Source organism: Ostrinia furnacalis, unplaced genomic scaffold (genome assembly GCF_004193835.3).
Source record: "Ostrinia furnacalis isolate ACB-3 unplaced genomic scaffold, ASM419383v2 OfSCF0074, whole genome shotgun sequence".
Classification (NCBI taxonomy): domain Eukaryota; kingdom Metazoa; phylum Arthropoda; class Insecta; order Lepidoptera; family Crambidae; genus Ostrinia; species Ostrinia furnacalis.
The window spans coordinates 393,785-414,662 of NW_021130313.1; the positions used below are offsets into that span (position 1 = coordinate 393,785).

The 20,878-nt window shown below is 37.0% G+C and overlaps 1 protein-coding gene across 5 annotated transcripts; it reads left to right on the forward strand.

The window, feature by feature from the left end:
• Nucleotides 1-240: 240 nt before the first annotated feature.
• On the forward strand, nucleotides 241-19,020 carry Iap (inhibitor of apoptosis protein). Of its 5 annotated transcripts, none has more exons than XM_028300972.1 (4): nucleotides 241-310; nucleotides 9,650-9,679; nucleotides 10,384-10,493; nucleotides 15,793-19,020. In XM_028300972.1, the coding sequence occupies exons 3-4, from the start codon at nucleotides 10,430-10,432 to the stop codon at nucleotides 16,803-16,805; spliced, it is 1,077 nt and encodes a 358-aa protein (XP_028156773.1). In that variant the 5' UTR covers nucleotides 241-310; nucleotides 9,650-9,679; nucleotides 10,384-10,429; the 3' UTR covers nucleotides 16,806-19,020. The 5 variants fall into 5 exon arrangements, with proteins under 5 accessions (XP_028156773.1, XP_028156779.1, XP_028156769.1 ...); XM_028300978.1 differs by lacking the exon at nucleotides 241-310 and adding an exon at nucleotides 4,124-4,218; XM_028300968.1 differs by lacking the exons at nucleotides 241-310; nucleotides 9,650-9,679 and adding an exon at nucleotides 9,977-10,070.
• The last annotated feature ends 1,858 nt before the right edge of the window (nucleotides 19,021-20,878 follow it).

Below are 20,878 nucleotides of genomic sequence, written 5' to 3' on the forward strand. Positions count from 1 at the left end.
CCACACGCAAAGCTATGTACACTATGTTACATGAAAAATATTTGTACAAGGTTTAGTGAGTAAGTGGAAAATTTGCGTCCCACCAATGTACACAACGGTTGATTCATTCTATTTACAACCATACTGCGTTCAGTTAAGGTGGAGCTGAACTATTTAGCGTGGTTCATACAGGCACTGCGAACTAAGTAGTTAGTGAAAGTGAGGTTGGCGCTTTCTATCCGTCCATTCGCCAAACGCTTCGAAAGTTGCTGCGAAACGCTACCCACTGCATGAATCGATCCCCACTTGTGACAACCCAGCCTTGTTTAAGGTAGGTAACTCACGCATAGATAATGTAACTATTTGTCTAACACGGTACATTATAAGAATCGTATTTAGTAAAGGAAAGCTACGCAGGAACTACTTTGTAAATTAATTTTCAAACATTGTCTTTTAAATTCTTACTGTTCATAATAATATCTGCGGCAGAGTAAGAAGCAAGAGTTGCTTGCTCTCTTATTCTTGGGAATTAAGTTTCAAAACTTCAAGTCTCCTATCACCATTGGTCATTGAGAGCTGGTCCACTATGTTACAGTATATAGTAATCCTTTTACAGCGTTATCGTTTGGTGAAACATCAACAAAATTACAGTCATGTCCCGCCTGCTGTTGTGACGCATTGTAAAGTAATACTTTGGTCTGACTCTGGATAGTTTTATTAGTCATTTTTTATGTATTTTCCATTTGATAAACCGGACAATAATACATTTGTTGGTAACCTTTCACCTTTGGTAACTATCTACATATCTAGTCTAGTCACTCCGTCAGTCTTTCACAACTCGTAAATTCTCATGAAGTAGATAAGTATTAATTCCTTTTACAGTCTTAAAGGAAGGCATCCATTAACTATTTATATTACAAGGATATGGGTAAGTTAGCAATCTAGTAGGTAACTTGATCTAGATGGCTATGACTAAACGACATCATAAAATTAGGCATCATAATTATTAATTATAGCAATGAGTGACCATTTATTCTCTAAAATGAATATCCGTGGCAGTATAGCTTTAATAATATTCTTTGTCATTTTATCCCTGGCCTCATTGGCACCCCCTATCTATGTAACTTTCTTTACCGAAGACCTACGTTGTGAAGAAAACACGCTTTCCCACTTCTATTCGTTTGACGGGAACGGTTCGAAATTGTTAAAGGACGATCTTCTGAATCCTCCTTTTAGTTAAAAGAAATGTGCAGAATAACATACAGGGATCAAAACGATGGTGTGTAAATGGAATTGGGCAAAATTAAATACTTTAAAAAATCCAATGTTTTTCCACGAGCAATGGCAATGATGATTGAACTAGGCTGAGTCTATAAATCTAGATCGTGAAGAATTACTACTACTCTTGATGGTACGTTTACCCCAGTAACTCTAGCTTTCAAAGAACATCATTCATCAGCGGAGCACCACAATAAAAACCTCAGTATCATAATGTATGTACCGTATACAGACTTGCGAAGCCATTCTTCGACAGACAATGTCCATTGTGCACTCCAGAAGGGACGTGTAACAAAATCCTTGCGCGTCGTGTCGTTTGCTAATGCTATGCGTGAGTTGATCCTGCGCAGAAACACGCCTACATTCTCGCACAAAGTGTGGTTTAAAAACCCGTAGATCTACTAAAAGACTAGAAAAATTAAGAAATAGTTGACAAGCGTTTTGCAAACGACAGTACAAGCGATCGGAGAAACTTGATACCGCGAGTGATTGGACAAACAGAAAACGAGGTTGTCGGTCTGCCTGCAGATCACATGGCCAGGCAATTTACGAAACGTGCTGCAAACAATAATGCAGAAGCCATATAAATAGGATGTTATTGTACGAAAAGCACTGCCTTGGAGCTTGGAAGAATCTTATCCTGTAGTTACAAGGAAAATATAATTAAGTAGGTATATAGGTACCTACTTCATACGAAATTGTAAGCCTACCTACGTTATGAAACGACCTTTGCAGAACCGTTGTCAGTCACCGTTTGTTAATAACAACTTCAGTACCTATAAATTACACATTTGACCGAATTCCTTGGCAAATAAGAAACTTTGAAATTTTTAAGTGATATTTTACATTTAAGTAAAATATGGGGGAGGCATAGCAGCTATGTTCGGCAGTGGACGTCCTATGGCTGAAAATGATGATTATGAAGTAAAATATGACCAGTTAAGTCGAGAATTTCAAGAATCGGAACTTGAAGACAACCAAATCTTCATTGCTTGATAAGAGAATTTACGAATTAATTATGTACATAAATGTTTTGTAAATAGACATTCATAACATTGTTTTTTCAAAGAGGACTGCATTAAATAAATTAAACATTGGAAACTTTACGACGCTATTATTGTAGTAGCTCAGAAGAAACCTTATATTCAAAGGGTAAGTAAACCAAGGAGTTCTTTGTCTTACGTTTAAGGAGACGTCAGCGATGCGAACAAACGAGACGTGACCGTTTTTGTCTGCTGTTTCTTATTAGTTTCTAACGTCGTCTCGTCATCGCATCGTTACGAACAAAGACGTGATCTNGAGTCGTTTCCCCAATTGCTTTATCTGAAGCAGCTGTGTATTGTACAGAAGCACATCAAATTGAAGATTGAGGTATCTTATGTCCTTTTAATAGCGGCGCTTTTTCAACATAAATGTGCTGTATTTTGTACTTGTAAATTGTAATAATAAGCATGACGTCACCACGAAATTTGGCAATGGCGGCGCGATGACCTCCAGTCCCCCAATTGCGTAGCGTGACTTCTCGCTGAAACTGCGCAGTCGGATTAACAAAAGTATAGCGCCATAGATGGACCACGTGGACGGTTCAAGAATTCGGACAAAAGCTTTTCAATTGGGGTGAATTTAACGTTAGGTATGTTTTTATGGGGTTTAGCATTGAGTAGCGTTTTAGTTTCACTGTTATGGTTTGCATCTTCTCGTATCTATTCATGAAAATTCATTACGAGTATTCTAGTAATACCAAAGTACAGAATCTACTCTGTAGAATAACCAAGGCTAGAACAATTAAGGCTATCTAACAAAAACAGTGGTGAGCGTGGGAGAAGTATTGTTATGCTAATTAAATATCTATCCGTGTGAAGAACTACAAGTGGGTAGGTACTTCTAGGACGCACTAAGTACAATAGAATGATAGTCCTACAACCTACTCGTACCTAGGAGTATCTTCTAGCTCACGCAATCTTAAAAGACTAAGCATGACAAGCTATTTTATTTTCATAATAATATTAGAGAATCTTCTATACAATTTTAGATTAGAAGTTCATCTATTGTACGAACTGATTACTTTAATGCCACTAACACTCCTCTCAGATTAGTCCGGAATCCGGCTAGTATACGAGTTAGGTTAGGTTAGGTTACAATTAAAAATATTTCTTTATTGCACGCAAATCCCTTGCGCAGTTTTATTATAAAATTAATTATGGAATTTTTATCATAATTTTATTTTTGTTTTTATTTCTTTCAAAAATATGAACTTCTTTAACTTCATCAATCATACTGTATGGTAATGAAACTCTAGTCCCAAACTAAGATTAGTGCAGTGAAGATAGAAGTGCCTATACAAAGGTACTACAGACTCAGTTGCAGGATCTACTTATTGAACTCAATTATCCGCTCACATCCGCGTGTCGGACTTTATCGTGATAATCTACCTCCAACTTATAGGGAAGGGATCGTTGAGTCAGAGCCATGCCCCACATACCATAGCACCATCCGTTCGATTCTGACGTTTACACCAAAATAGACCCAAACTCTGGGTGATAGACACCCAATTCGAATGTCGGAAATCTTCCAAAGAGCCGTTGTTTCATAGTTCTCGCGATCTGTAATGTCTAGCAGATGCTTTATGGTTCTTGCAATAGTTAAAATTGGTGATGGTTGCATCAAATATTTTGGAAATGAGGGTAGACGCAACAAAAATTGGCAGTAGGTATGCGTTGCTATGTTCAGACGGCTTCTGTCATCTGTCACAGTTTTATCTTGTCGTGTCGTTGTCATAAATGAAATTGTCATATTTATGTGTAATTTTTGCAACGTAAAGAAAAGCTGTTTTGATAATTTTGAGATTTATGAGATACAGTCTAATCTTTTTAAGTTATAACTAGTGCTTTAGAGCATTTCCTGATGAATCTGTGAGTCGTCATGAAACTGATTATAACCCTTCACACGGTGAATACAGAAGTAAGTACCAATAGAACAACTTTATCACTACAATGGATTTGCGGGGAGAATTCAAGTAAGCCTAGGCGCAGACCACCGAATTTTAGTTGGCCGATAAATTATTGGACCCGATTCTAATTTGTGTGAAGAATCTGTCGATACCAAATCGGTGTAATATGCACACTTTCATACATCCCCATATTGGTCAACAGCCCGACCCAACTATCGGTCAACTAAAAGTCGGTGGTAATGCGCCTAGACTAAAGGCCACCATCTACAGTTGTTACGGCGTAATAAAATAAATGAAATTGCTGTCTGGAAACTTTTCTTGTTGCCATGCAGCATGCTTGCAGTACAAAATGTGGAATGTTTGTAAAGGGCGCCAACGACACAATGGGTGTTATTAGACGCGACCTTCAGGGCCCAGGAATCTTCTGTTGTTTCAAAAGTGCTATTTTCTAAGAATCGTGCTGCACGCGTGCACCACGCACTTTTTTTTATAAAATGATGAAGCAGATACGAATCCGTATCAAACTGTTTGATACTTTAACCAATTTTATTGTGGATCTTTATCGTCTAGAAATGAATGTGGCATAAAATATGTAGGTAATTTAAGTTTATTATAACAGTAGTCAGCACGCACAAAATTTACACAATTTAAATTCAATAGTTTATGAAGTTCTGAAGGTTCCTCTACGTACAGGATTTTCTTTAAACACGCCTAGTTTGCTAAAATAAATAAGAAAAATTAGGTTTAGATGCTTTCATAATTTTAATAACTTCATAACAAACAAATGTATCACTCAAAAAAGACATATTGTTTAGTTCGTAGTTCGTAGTTACTACACTACGGTAGGTACATTGCGCTCGTAGTACTTAGACTACGAAATACTAATACTACCTACGCTACGCCATTGAATTTACATTTTATTTTAATTTTACTATTTTTATTTTTAAGTTTAAAAAAATATAACAACGTTCAAATATCAATTCCAAACCGTCGCACTATAAATTCCAATGCCTTCTTAGCGCCAGCCTACCTGGGTGTAAAAAAACCATTCTGGCTGTAGGCCCGAGTCGGCTCTTTTGAGATAATTTATAAGGCTGTACCTTTCTTAGAATTACGAAATCTCGCCGAGATATTCCGAGCCCAACTCGCAGCTTCAGGGAATGGAATGTAACGGATTTGGATAGGAAAAAATAGTGCATTGTGTCTTGTACTATTGTGATACGTTTTCGTAACGTTTTCTAATTTAAAAATGAATAAATTCCATGACACGCATGCGACGGTATTCTCAGTTACTTAATTGAACAGATGACTGTTGGGAAATTAGACTACTAAAATATTTTATTTGAAATAAGTACTTATTATGAGTTAGTTATTGCACCCATCTGCACCGCCCTAATAACGTCTGTTGAAGTAATGTTAGTACAATAAATCTACTTTAAAATAATTTTAAATGGATATGTGATAAGAAAATTAAAATAACCTAATTGCAATAAGATTACCTACTGAGTAAATTATTTAGGGTTCGGACAGAAAGTTGAAAAACATAAATGATTTTATCATACTTTACAGCAGTTCATGTAGGTACCTATCTACCAGACCCAGACCGGTTGGCCGGCGATTGACCTTTGAAAATATTTTTCCTTTGGCAATCGACCTGAAAAAAAAGCATGAAACTCCCAAGGGCAATGTAAAAACCACCGCTTCTTTTCATCTCGAAGAATCGACTAAAATACGAATAAAAGTTCCAAAAAGGCTGTATGCTAGCGCTGTGCTTTCCTATAGGAGTAGCACCGCCCATAAAGTTTAAAAATCGGGATTTGGTTCTTATGGTATGGGCATAAGAGCTGTGGAAAGGCGAATGTGGTGGTTAACTGCAAGTGGTCCAGTCTCTCATCGAAGTTCTGGGAAAAGCAGGCCGGCCGCATACCACGCCGCGCGCTGCGATTGGGCCGTCCGCAGCTTGCACCGGCGGCGTCAAAGAGCGCGCGCCACAGAACCGTCTCGTTGGATGCACTTTCTTTGCATCAGTTGGTGCCTATCTCCAGATCTGTAAGACAAAAAATAGCGGTGCACTCATCTGCGCTCATATTTCGAACTATCTCTAAATTAGCTTAGATACGCGCGTTTTGTAGTAGCCTCGTAGCTACGGCCTACGAGAAACTTTTGGACGTAAGCAATTCTTGAATAAACTTAATTTAGTTCCTCGTACAGTATAGATTTCTGTAAAATTACACCCGCATTTTTGATTGTAGAATAGGTACCCTGGTTTGCTTTACAACAGCACAGTAAATAGACAGGTAAGTAATCATGGAAGTCAACCATACTACAGACAGAAATACAGAAACATCTGCTACAACTCTTCTTCGAGTCAATAAATTCAAAAATACCTACTTACTTTTGAATTTATTGACTCGAAGAAGTCGTTATACAGGGTGTTTGGCGCATCGTGTGCCAAAATGATTTGGCGGATAGAATGGGTCATTTCTAGAGAATACAATCCCGGGATCCCGATTCCCGGGATCCCGGGATCCCGACCCTTTTCTGATCCCGAAAATCCCGGGACTGTATTTGGCTAATCCCGGTATTTTCGGGATCAGTGATGTTCTTGATACGGCAATTGCCGTAATATACGGCATTCAGGCATCTTAGGCACCATAAATACGGTATACGGCAGCTCTTTCATTACCGTATCAAAATATACGGCAATTGATTAATGTAGAGTTTTTCATGAGTTTTAGTAAACAAAAAAAAATATTTCGTCTAATGGAACGCACCAAATTGTAAATCATAGATGAAGTAGAAGCGCCATGAAAAGAAACGTCAACAGAATTCAACCAAATGCAACCTTATCCCGAGATATTAATGTCTAAAATCGTTAGTTCCTCATTTTGGTAGATTTTTCACTTTTATTCGGGTAGGTTCTAGGACTAAACTATTCAAAACCTTTAAAAGTGAAGAATAAAATAAGTAAGTTTAAAAGTAGTTTACGTACTTATAGTACATAATACATCAACATTTTTTTTTAATTTTAACCTTCCAAGTAAGCATGTTGTACAATACGGCAATTTTTCTAAGTTTTCCTTAAAAATCCGGCAATTTTAGAATTAGAATACGGCAACCCTAAATTTGTCAGGAACAACACTGTTCGGGATTGATATAAACAAGTCTATTTTGCATTCTACGATCCGTTGCGCCTTGACTATGACCTTGCCTAGATTCTACCTTAGCTTAAAATTATACAGGCGTGTGTATTGTGTGGCTGGCATACATTTAGTATGGAGGCTGGCATACATTTAGTATTGAATTTTCGGATAGATCCAGTTAATTCTGTAACCTATTACTGATATCGTTTGAAAAAGCTCGTGAAGCACTTTTAGAATCAGTAACCAGTTTTTCGATATCTTGTATAGTTTAGAAATAATCGAGTGAGATCACTTATCGTTTCCACCCTGTATAACGATAAAAACAAATCTAAGGTACGATACGGATACGGACTATACAGGTTCGGCCCTAGTAATATCTTTTTCGTAGACCTTAGACAGGATCACAACTTGAGCTAATGCCACAAACCTCCCAACCCCAATTGACTCTAAAGGAAAAGTTGCAGCTTAAAATTGATAAGAGTATGAAATGCCCAGATCCTGAAGTACAACTACAAAGTGAATCGGGCTTGACAAATAGTATCAGACGTGAAATGAGCCTGTTTGAAAATGGCGGAGTTCGTGGATGGATATCACTTAGAATTAGCATATAAGTATCTATTCTTTACCTCCAACGAGTGTAGAACCCGAGCGAGTGTTTTCAGCTGCTGCTTTTGTTGGAAATAAATTACGAAGCAGGCTATATTGGATGCTTTGATATTTCTAAGATTCTATTTCCGAAATTCTAAATAGTGCTTTTGATTTGTATATTTTTTTTATTTTATTTTGGTATTATTGCAACTAACAATATTTAAAACATCTTTTGAGAAAGTATACCACATAAGGCTGATCCCGGGATAGTCCCGGGATCCCGGGATTACCTATCAAAAATCCCGTAATCCCGGGATTGAAAAACATGCTCGGGATTGTATTCTCTAGTCATTTCCTATATTTTCNCTGAGAATGGCCGATTTCGAACTATCTCTAAATTAGCTTAGATACGCGCGTTTTGTAGTAGCCTCGTAGCTACGGCCTACGAGAAACTTTTGGACGTAAGCAATTCTTGAAAAAACTGAATTTAGTTCCTCGTAAAGTACTTAATCTTATAGATTTTTGTAAAATTGCACCCGCATTCTTGATTGTAGAATGCCCTGGTTTGCTTTACAACAGCACAGTAAATAGACAGGTAATCATGGAAGTCAACCATACTACAGACAGAAAATATGCAGAAACATCTGCTACAACTCTTCGAGTCAATAAATTCAAGAATACCTACTTACTTACTATTGCATTGATTGGAACATAGCAACGGATTCAAATTTTTGAACCAAAGGTGGTTTCATCCGCTTACCCTTGGGCTGCGGTTATCATCTGTTCTGTTAAAATACCATACTCTGTGGCATTGTTAAAAGTCACGATGTGAGCGCTGCAGGCTCCGCTCGGCGAGCGGAGTTCATTCATTAAAATACATGCATTTATTACTTGGCTCTTGCGTCGGGCTGGGTGAGCGCCGCCCTATCCTATTACAATACCAATTCATAAATTAGGAAGGACACTTTATTCATGCACGTTTAAGTAATTGTGCGATGTTTTTTTTTCATATATTTACTTTTCTTGAAATTAAAATTGTTAATTTTGCCATTTTCATATTATTTTTTTTAAATATTTAATTTATTATGTAGTTCGAGGAAGGTTGGGCACTTCATATTTAGTGACTTCCTTAGAATCAGATAATGTTCTATCTTTTAATCTAAAGATAATTCACTTACAGACAGAAAGACCTCTTGAGACTTGAGAGACAAACTGCACTGAGCAGGCAGTGTCTGGTAGTCTGTCCTCCTATACATAGTTGTTCAATTAACAAATAAAATAAAAAATGATTTTATGATGCTTACTTCTTCGGCAAAGTAGGAAATAACAGCTTGGTTGTAACTTATCAAAATTATTTTGACTGAAATGGTTGATTGCGGTGCAGATCTCTTTGAATTAAGTTCAGTGAGGGGGTGAAACCGGGGCGAAGCGCAAGGGATGAGGTCGACAGCTGTTTAGCACGTGGAGGGGCAGATGCGCCGCCCGCGCACGGGCAAGCTGCGCGTGCACCTGCGCAACGCCAAACTTTATTTTTTTAATATTACCTCCATCATGGCCACACAAGACATGATCACCATCTGCCTTATATTTTTTACATTTCCTGTATTTATAAAAGATTCCAAAGAAATCGTTTATAAATAGGTACTCTTGATGGAACTGGATGCTAAGAATGTGTAAATTTACAAGTAACAGCTTTTCTCTGTGCTTCCAGGTCGTTGCCGTTTGATACATCCATACAATAGTAAGTATCTAGGTAGGTACCTACCTACTTATTGCTTAATTTGTCCTTAGTAATTATCAGTAGGGATAAGCATAGGCACCTAATTCAGATGTTATTATCAAAGTAAATAGATAAGTTGATAAAATCACTCTGGCTTTTGAGGTAGCTTGCTAGCACATCATTCACTTCGTGCGAACATTAGGATTATTCAGGGTTATTGTTTGTTAATAAAAATTATTAATGAGAGGACGCACATGTGCTAATTTATGTGTCGCGTCAGATTTATCAGTTGAGTAGCGCTTTATTTACATTTTATGTAGGTAAGTATAGCTCTACTTACTATCTGTAAATATCTATCTAGACAGACTGTTTCATTGCTTCAATACTGCTCCGCGCGAGTTCACAGCTACACGTATTAATAACTTTATCAATAAATTAATAATGTATTATTATTTCTATTTGCATTTTACATATTTCTTGGCTTTCGCGGTTTGCGTTTAACCAAAACGGAGTGAACTAGAAAATTGGCTTAATGTTGTGTTTGTGTTACCTTGTTCCTGTGCCGTGTTTTATTCAGTCAGTGAAAAAAAAGAAAGTCAAAAAATTATAATTTTCCACCTTAGTTTTCCACCCACAGATATGTGTTTCCACCATTTTCAACGAATGAACGAGGTTGGCCTACATAAATTTTGAGAAAAACTAATTAATAATTAATTTTATTTCAGATACAAAATGGGTGTATCAAGCTTCATATGTGGATAATTTTGTCGAATGGAGGGAAAAAGTTCTACGCTCAAAAATGAAACGGAAAATGCAGATCCCGGCCACTCGTCACGTAAGAAAATGTTTCTATATAATTTACTACAACGTACTTAGTATGGAATATAAAAAATATCTATAAAAATAATATATTCTTTAAAAATTTCGAAATAATCACGTGAGTGAGCTTATGCTTAGTACATTTTTAGGGGCGACAAAAAAGGGGTATTATTTTACACACACAACTGCGAACAGCTGATACAAGAACTACCATCGGGTATCCCTATAAACTCATATTTCGTAAGACACTAGAATGAAAATCGTATAACGTACTATCGTAGTATGTAGTAAGCGTAAAATTTTTAGCGCAGGCGCTAGAGAAGTGTTGCTATACGAGCAGAGTGCGTAGGTACTAATTGTGTAAAAAAATACATCAAAATTACCAAGTCCTAATGTAAAGTATATTTTTCTTAATTATTAATATTTGAATTGAATCAAAAGAATTTGAGGGACATTAGAATTGTTTTTGTTTCATAACTATACCCTGGGCCTATCCCCATACAAAATGCCACGCAATTTACTATATAGGTACAAAATTGAAAATGTATAATGTATTTTTTTGGCTACAACAACACTATGCGGTAAATAAAATAAATCGGTATACCTTGATTGATAGGTACTTGTGCTTGTAGCTAGTTAGTTAAAAACAATTCCTATAATTAAGATAAAAATCTCGACGTCACAGCTTTTATCAGTGTCGTAGGTAGATCACGATATCAAAGCGAACACGTAATAAAAAAAGATAAACAGTGTAGTATTTATGAGCATGCGACTGGCAACCCAGTCAGATAGCGCCGTCGCGTTCACTCACTCGCTCGGTTCGAAATCGTTTGTTCTGCCACTGTTCGTTCGTGGCTCGCTTTAGTTAGTCAGTCGTCACGTGACGTAATAGTCGGATTGTGTCGTCGTTGACTTGACTCAGTGNACAGACTTGACTCAGTGTTTCTGTTTGTAGACGTAGCACAGAACGTTAGTTGCGAGTTTCGCGCTCATGACGGAGTGTTGTGTTGTGTTCCAAGTTCCTGAATACAAATAAGAGTGAAGTGAGAACCAGACATAGAAATAACTATAGTGTCATTGGATTGGATGTGGTTCATTATTCTTCAGTGAATAAAGAAGTTTGCAATATAATGGAATCATTAATAGGTAAACCTCTTGTTTTCTTTTCCATATGTTTAGCGATGCCGACGTCAAGATAGGGATGTGGGACGAGTCTAATCTAAAGTGTCGATACGTCATGTTTATCGTATCGATATTTTTTCATGATTAATGTAATATTATGTCTTGTGGGTAGATGATTTTTCATAAATAAAAGCAGGTAATTAGATATTAAAAATGCCATTATTTTGTAGGAATACTTCAATAATATTTTGGATTTTAATAATGAAATCATACAAAAGATCTAGTATACTATAAGATCTATGTACTTTTATATTCACATGGTTAAATTGAAGCATACTACCTAATAATTTTCATAATTACATACAGTAGAACGCCGACTATCCGAATTAATTGGGACCGGGGCTGATTCGGATAATCGAAAATTCGGATAATCGAACATAGGAAAAAACGAACTGTCACACATAGAATAAACTTTAATAAGTTTAAAAAACAGATATATTTCTACTGAGCGTTATTGTAGAACTGCTACAATAACGTTCAGTTGAAATATATCAGAGTTTCATCAAAACAAATCAAAAATTACTAGGTTTTAATTTTTTATTTTACGCTTAGGACTGATTCGGATAATTGGCGATTCGGTTAATCGGCGTTCGGATAATCGGCGTTCTACTGTATGATATTTTCTTGATTAGGTGTTTTGATCAGGCGTTAGTATTTTCATTGCATGGTAAGTTACTTGTTTTTAAATATTTTAAGGCACATGCAGTGACTTGGAAACATTTCACACTTCTGGTCTTAAACAAACCAGTCAAACATTTGAATGTTAGGGAAAACATTCAATACAACACAAACAGTTTTTATAGCGATGACTGCTAATTTGGCCTTGGTATATTTCAAACCCACAAGCGCCTCTAGCTAGTTTGGAGTTTTGACCTTTGCTAGATGTAGCAACTAGTCAAGGTCCAAAAAAACTTGTGTGTATTGAGTATCGAACATATTAATAATGAAATATTAACCATAACAACATGTTTTATCTTTATTTACATTGTTATGGCAGACCCATTATAGGGCTGATAATGTGAATAATTAATTTTAATGGTGATTCAACTCATTATGTTCTTTTCCTGCAATAATCATTGCAGAGTTTGTAATAACCTACCGAGAACTGTATAGCTTTGTGAGGATGTTGCATTAGTTGAGGACTGCTAGCGCCATCTATCGATTGGCAGGCAACTGAAACAGCACAAAGTGTTTACATTTAATTAATTATTTTTATCATCATTTGGTTTCTTCTCATACGATTCTGATGTTGGGTAGCACTACAGTAACCTTAGCTACATGGCCAGCTTTAAATGCAGAATATTATTTTTTAAAGTAGGTGCCCTGTGATTTTGTTACCTATTCTTTTTTTTTCTTGTCAATGTCAAAAACATCTTGCGCCACAGACCAGCAAACTAGCTTGTCATAACGCAGTCCGATTTAGACATTTGCAATAAATTCAAGTAACTACTCATAATGTTCCATTTATTCATGTTATTTAAATAACAATAAATGTAGAATACTCGTCGCCAATTGTACGACACGATATTTCTTATCATGGCATTATTTATTATTATCTATTTTATGGGATATAGATAAGAATATACTCATTCAATACCTATTCGCGTACCAATATCACGACGATTTGGTCACGAGAAAAAATAATAAGAATAATATCGTGCCATTAATTCTAGTAGGGTTTTAGTATGCAGGGATATTATTCCACACGCTAAGGGTAGATACCTATGTTAAACTTTTACGGCTCATGCTATCAGTGTGCTGTTTAATTAATGGGCAAGATAAAAGGCCGACAGAAAAAACTTTCGTCCGTCTATTATCAGCCCTTTTCGGTATGAATGCGCTCCATCTGGCGGATGCCTGCTTCCGTTGACACCGTTTCCGGGCTGTACACATTAAGTTTATTTTTTCAGCCTTCATTATGAGTGAACCCACAGTTTGTTTATGTTAAACCAACAAGCACTAAATTCATTCAGAGATTCTTTGTTACTGGGTCGCGTTGGGTTGTCTTGTAAACTTCCCCTCCAAAGAAAACTTACGAAGTTCAATAAGGCATTAGTTCCAGTAAATTGTCTGTTTCAGCCTCATTATTTCACACAGGCAGCAGTCTAGCGCGTAGGCGCTACAGGCGAGGCATTGGAATTCGAAAGCCGAGACCACCCATAAGTATGAGAACACCGCTCCTTCCCCTTCCCACGCTGCTTGCACTCGTGGCGCCGCCTCTTGCCGCTCTCTTAAAGCACTTTGCTGAATTTCATTTGCCCTTTGTGGTAAAAAAACCCATAACGATAAAAAAATGTTTTTGTTTCAACATAGTTCGTAAAGACCCTTATCTCTAGATGAATAAACCCCTTATCGTAGATAAGCGCCCGATTTATCTAAGTAACTTTTGGGAAGTCATTAATCGAAAATGTTCTAATTTTCATTTGAAACAAACTTTCCCATTGGCTTCCAATCCCATCAAATTCTGACGCTTTAAACTAGAAATAAATAATGCCCAAATGTAATGACCATGTACTTACTAGCCCGCATTCCATGCAACTACTTTCGTCTACTTTTTATTTGGTCTTAGGCCCGCCCAGCAGTACCGCCACATTCCATAGGCCCTTTTTTACGCTGTGTGGTCGCGGTTTCCGCTGAAGACGGCAACGTCGCGTCTCAGATATGAATGAAATCCGGTCGGTGGTGAGCGGTGTGGCAACGTCGCCTCAGACGCTTGCCTGATTGAGAACTACATCTCTCCCGCGTCGCCCCTTAGCCCTCTTAGCTCATTTATAGAATATTCATACATGTATAGTCGACTACCCGTATCGCGGTGGTCTATACTTAATTTAAACACTCTGTCAACACGTGATGTCTATTAAATTTTCATAGTTTTTATAAAAAATATTTTACCCTTACCTTTAGTCTGGTTTCTTGAGGTAAATGACATTCATGCATCGCTAAGTGTCATTTAGGCTATCATGGATGTGTAAAATGTGGTAGGCCTAAAATATACTTACCAATGATAAGTTTGTACAAAATGTAATAATAATCAGGGTCGCAACGTCACAGCTGGGCACCCCACATAGGCAATTTTCAACCCTCTTTAAAACTACGCACGCATGCGCAGTGGGGTAGTCATTGCAGTCACCGCCAGCCAGACGATACAACAAACGAGTAGCCAGCGATGCTTGAATCCAGTCGAACGCCATTTATACATTCTGTAAAATATAAAGTTTTTTTTCAAGTAGTGAGTTCGTCGCCATGTGCAGTTGTGCTACCTAAATTAAGTGTGCTACCTTCATCAAAATGCCTCTACTAGTTGATCGCAGTAACATAAGTGGTAAATATCGATCGGTTTGTTTATCAGAGGCCATTACCCCAGAATGTACGAGTAGCATTGTGTGTGTAGGCCTATTCCAATTACAATTCCTGACTGCTGCAAACAATTTATGCCTTTCTAATCACACATTTTGATCAGTGTAGATATACCACAAGTGAGATCTAATTACTTCATTTATTAAAACGTTCAAAAATACATTCCGAATTAGCATACCTATACTTGTTTTCTTCTTAATTGTAATTAAACGTGGTGTTTCGATTCAAACGATTTCAGTAATATCATCTTATCTAAATTGCAGAAACCTGAAATTCAAAATCATGAGTTTGCAAAAATCGTGTGCGGACAGAAACAGGGTGGGAGATAAAAAAAAATTGATTGTGGCCGAGTGCATGCGCACTGCTGAGTTCACGTAGAGGGGCAGGGAGGGCGCGGGACGAACCGGTGGGAATGGAATGCCATGACGCAGCCAGGCCGACCGGCCGAGGACTTGTTGTTATGTGAAACTGTTTTTGAACGCACACTCGCTCGTTTCTATGTTCTGCAGCTATAGAAACTTGCAATTTTATACCTCTACCCACAAATGCGATTGCTGGTGTATTATCATCACAGCATTTGACACCTAAACTGTAAACAGAGCGGCATTTCATAATTTGATACCCAATAACTTATTATATATGCTCTTAGATTTTGTACTATGCATAACTTATTGACTACGTCTTCATAAATATATTTAGAATTTAGATCCTCACTCGCCTCATGTCAGTTATATTCCAAATGACAAAAACTAACAAAATTATTTCTTTCTTTGCAGTGGCAAACAACAGTGCAACCTCACCATTGGCGACGCAAGTGATGACACAACTGTTCCTGAACAAAAATATACCGCCGCCACCATCCCCTGTTCCTTCCGACGACAAGACTGATAATCGCGATACGTTTTTATTCTCCGATGCCGATTTACGCCATGAAGATGAGCGACTGAAGACCTTTGATAAATGGCCCCTTACTTTTTTGTCACCTGATCAGCTTGCGCGCAATGGTTTCTACTACCTTGGACGCGGCGATGAGGTACGATGTGCTTTTTGTAAGGTGGAAATTATGCGATGGGAAGTGGGAGATGATCCCGCAATAGATCATAAGCGTTGGTCCCCGTCATGTCCGCTGGTGAGGAAACAAAGTGCCTCCAGCAATGGTACTGTCGACTCAGCCCCGACCTCCGGTCGAGACGAGTGTGGAGTGCACATACCGCCAGCCTCCAACGCGTCCGTTCGCATGCCCGGCCCTGTTCACCCTCACTACGCATCCGAATCGGCACGCCTACGCAGCTTCCAAGACTGGCCTAGATGCATGCGACAGAAACCAGAGGACTTAGCAGCGGCTGGTTTCTTTTACACCGGTCAAGGCGATAAAACTAAATGTTTCTATTGTGATGGCGGTCTAAAGGACTGGGAAAATGACGACGTACCATGGGAACAGCATGCAAGATGGTTCGACCGATGCGCCTACGTCCAGCTCGTGAAAGGTCGAGAATACGTTCAAAAGGTTTTAACCGAAGCCTGTCTCATACCCGCCCCGAAAGAAGAGCCTGCACCAGTGGAAGCTACCACAATAGAGAAACCTGCAGTGATAGAAAAAGAAAAAGAAGATGATAATAATACGATAGACGACTCTAAAGTATGTAAGATATGTTATGTTGAAGAGCGTAATGTTGTCTTTGTCCCGTGCGGCCACGTAGTAGCGTGTGCGAAATGCGCGCTGTCGACCAACAAGTGCCCCATGTGCAGAAGGACGTTCCGGGATGCAGTGCGTCTATATTTTTCGTGATGAGAAAAACCAGACTGTGACCGTATGCGACTATAGCCGTATGCTAGTCACTGAAAGCCCTGATACGTGCTGAAACCACTTGTCTGCGGGGCTACTCCGTGAGGCGGGGTCCATCTATGTGCTTTGGGCGAGAGCGAGACTGGGTCCAAAACACGGAAATTAACGCGATGCGGAGTAGGCCTGCTACAGTGTTCAACCTATGTAAAGCTTATTACAAATCAATAACATTTGACCAAAAATACCTGTGTCAAAATATCCGTATGTTATAAGAAATTAGAAATGACAGATTGACCTTTCATAACATTGAAGCTCATTTAATTTTAAAGCATACATAGTTCACCAAAAAGATGATTTGTAATGTGCACCAGGGCAGCGCTTAAAATTGATAAAATGGTCGCAAAAATAAGAAACTTTAATTGTAACAATTTTAAATTATTTATCGCTTAAAAATTCTAATGACATACATGTATATATAAAATATTATGTAATAATGTAAATATTTTAGCATATCCAATTAATTTGTCTTATCGACGTAATACAAAGCCATAGGTTGTTGTTTTAAATGGAGTAAATCTAAGATTTATTCCTTAAGGTATTTTCAGTTACTTTCATTGTTATTTTGCTAATATTTAGATTTTTTAATTTATTATTACATATATTATGTACTAGAAAATACCATTCCACTTGATCAAGAAACACGAAATCCTACTTACTGCAACATTCTTTAAACCATCCATGTGTACATGTGTAAGCTTTAAAAGTTGAAATAAAGAGATATGTAAGGTTACTAAGGTGAAATAAAAAAATAAATTATTATGGCTAGTAACATAAGGGTGTAGAATATCGTGCGGATTTCATCGTGGACGCGGTATTGTCCCGCATACGTGACATCTGCAAGTGCCCTTTTCATACAAGTACTATATTTCTTGTAATGCGTGGAATACGCACGCGGGACAATAAATACCTACTTGTATGAAAAAAAGGACACTTGGGTGTCACGTATGCGGGGAAATCCCGCGTCCGCGATAAAATCCGCACGATATTAAAAACACCCTAATATGTAGGATCAAAAAATTACAAGAAATAAATCATTGTCATTGAGAAGACCAATCTTTGTATGCAGAAATGCATTAAATTTTTCCACATTTTTACAATGGCAATTATTTGTACAGTGAATTTCTCAACTGTTTCCACTTTTTATTAGTGTTTATTAATCTACATGGGTTAATACATTAAAAATGAAAATGAAATTAATGTATCATGAATACTGATTTCGGAGTAAACTATGAAATTTGGGTCTTTTATGGAATGACCATTAAGACATTTTCATAGTAAAAATTTTGATTAAATATTAACATTTTGGGAATTAGTTACATAAATAAAGATTTATGTATGAATAGTAATATCGTTAGTTTTTAATCAAATAATGTATTAATAAAGAGATGCAAACATTAATAAAAATGGCGTATAATGGTTATTTTCAATAACTATATTGAAAATACTTGTATTGTAAAAATGTGAAAAACCGTGTATTTATAAAACTGTGTTTTTCTGGATGACAATGATTTCTAAGATTTTTTTAAATTTACATTATCATTATGTTACCTATATAATATAGTGATTATTATTTTTTATTTTATCCTAGTATACCTTGAAAGTTCTTCATTTTCAACTTATCAAGCTTGTCATGGGAATATTTTAAAGAAAAAATACTTAAATCTTTAAAATATTGAGAAAGAATCCTGATTGGTTAAAATAATACAAATTAATATCAATGCATCTTAATTTACTTCATTTTCAACACAAATATTTTAGGTAAGTAAGTAGTTTTTCAGAAAATTGTGAATGACTAATTTCAATACATATAGGCAATATTTTCGTGATATCAGATAAAAGTAGATACATGGGGAAGAAATTGCATTTAGAATATCTATAAAATTTCCGAGTCATATTTATTTTATTGTTTTCCATGGTCATTTTAATAAAATTGTAATCATGTATGTGTATGTATTTAAGTATGTAGTATTTTTATCCGTTATCTAGTCACCACAGTGCAGGCTTTGCTTAGTTTTGGGGCTAGGTAATTGGTATATTTGTGGAAATCATTTATTTATTTAAGTATTTTATTCATAAACAGCCTGTTCATATCATGTAACATAAGACAAATAATGACACCATCATCATCACCTAATGTATTATTTTAAACCGAAATTAATTAATAAAAGAATGTATATGTAAATTAAAGTCCCTTTAAATATTCAAATTGTTGATGTTAAATAATAAAACAATTAATTTAAATTTGATTTTTATTGCATTAACCTTTACTAAGGCAATACCTTTATTTTACATTGGGAAATGCTGCGTAGTGCATACCCACTGGCTGATGGGTTAATTATGTGGGACTCTCCCCGCCAGAAGGGCGGGGCCTACCCATTAAAACCAGATAATGTCGGACGATGAAGGTCCACACCAGCGCGAATTATCCTAACTTGGACTTCTCACAGTATGGCTCTCCGACTTTGAGGGGTCGACCAATACCCTCCTCCGGTTGTTTTTATAGGTTTTCTCCTCGCGGCCCTGGTTAAATAGGATGCCCGGCCTGTGATAACGGGTTACTCCATGCCGCTGCTCAGTAGACTGCTATACAGGGTGGAAACGTTAAGTGACCTCACTCGATTATTTCTAAACTATACAAGATATCGAAAAATTGATTACTGATTCTGAAAGTGCTTTAGAAGCTCTTTCAAACGGTAGCAATAATAGGTTACAAAATAAACTGGATCTATCCGAAAATTCAATGTTTCCAGCTTCCATACATTTAGTAAAACCACATAATATTAAAAACTATACAAGATATTCAAATACTGATTACTGATCCTAAAAGTGCTTCACGAGCTCTATCCAAAGGTACCAATAAAATGTTACAAAATAAACAGGATCCATTCAAAAAGTCAATGTTTCCTGCTTCCATACATTTAGTACAGCCACAGTCATGGCACTCATGTCTTGTTAATATTATAGCAAGTAAAGCCTAAAACCAATGTTTTCCAAGAACAATTTTAAAAAGAATGCAATTTACGAGTTAATTTTAAGTGTTTATTATTTAATAAAAAAAAATACTTTTGTTATTGTTTGGCTGGCATACATTTAGTATGGAGGCTGAAAACATGAAATTTTCGGATAGATCCAGTTAATTCTGTAACCTAATATTGGTACCGTTGGATAGAGCTTGTGAAGTACTTTCAGGATTAGTAAACAGTTTTTCGATATCTTGTTTAGTTTAGAAATAATCGAATGAGATCACTTATCGTTTCCACCCTGTATAAGTACCAAGTGCAGCCTTCCAAAAGAATTGAGCCCGGGCAACCGGACTATTAGGCCTTTATAGGGCCTTATTTGGACTATTGGGTCTAGTGGCCAACTTTTTGAGTTTACTCCAATAACTATTTGCTTAGCCGATAGAGGAAAAATATCCTCTTGTAGATTAAATACATACTATTCGCGTTAGTGGTCATTGACCTTTTTTCTCTCATTTTAACAGTCCCTTTGTAAGTGACGGGTAGGTACGAAAGCTACGTGTGCAGTCGACCTAACTTCGGCTATATTCTGAGCAACAAGATAATGTTATCGATTAGATATAGGATGATACGTGACATTATCAAAAATCGATATAATGCCACGATAAGATTTGGTATCGCGTCCTTTATGTAAGCCCGGCAGAAGGATGTTTAGTATAGAGGTGTTTTAAATGTTAATAAGAATAGACTCATTATGTGACTAGCAGTTATTTAAAAACCCATGATTTATATTACCAACCAACCCCTCTTCCCATGGGTGTCGCAAAAAGGCGACTACGCCGACTACTGGATACAATATGCGAACAACCAGTCTGGTCAGGGCAGGTAGGCCCAATTTACTATTTGTCTCTGATAAATTAATTAGCAAGGATCGAACTCTGCTGGAGAGGAGAGCTGGCGATTCGGGTGTGCTCCGGCAGTGAAAATGTCAATAGCAATTCACGAAAACCAACGTTGCGGGTCAAATCCTGTGAGGCGCTTACTGTTTTGGCATTT

Bases quoted from the DNA above. Each gene is read 5' to 3' on its own strand.
- Iap (XM_028300972.1), top strand. From the start codon at position 10,430: ATGGAGGGAAAAAGTTCTACGCTCAAAAATGAAACGGAAAATGCAGAT. The intron at 10,494-15,792 runs GTAAGAAAATGT...CTTTCTTTGCAG, and splicing joins AGATCCCGGCCACTCGTCAC to TGGCAAACAACAGTGCAACC.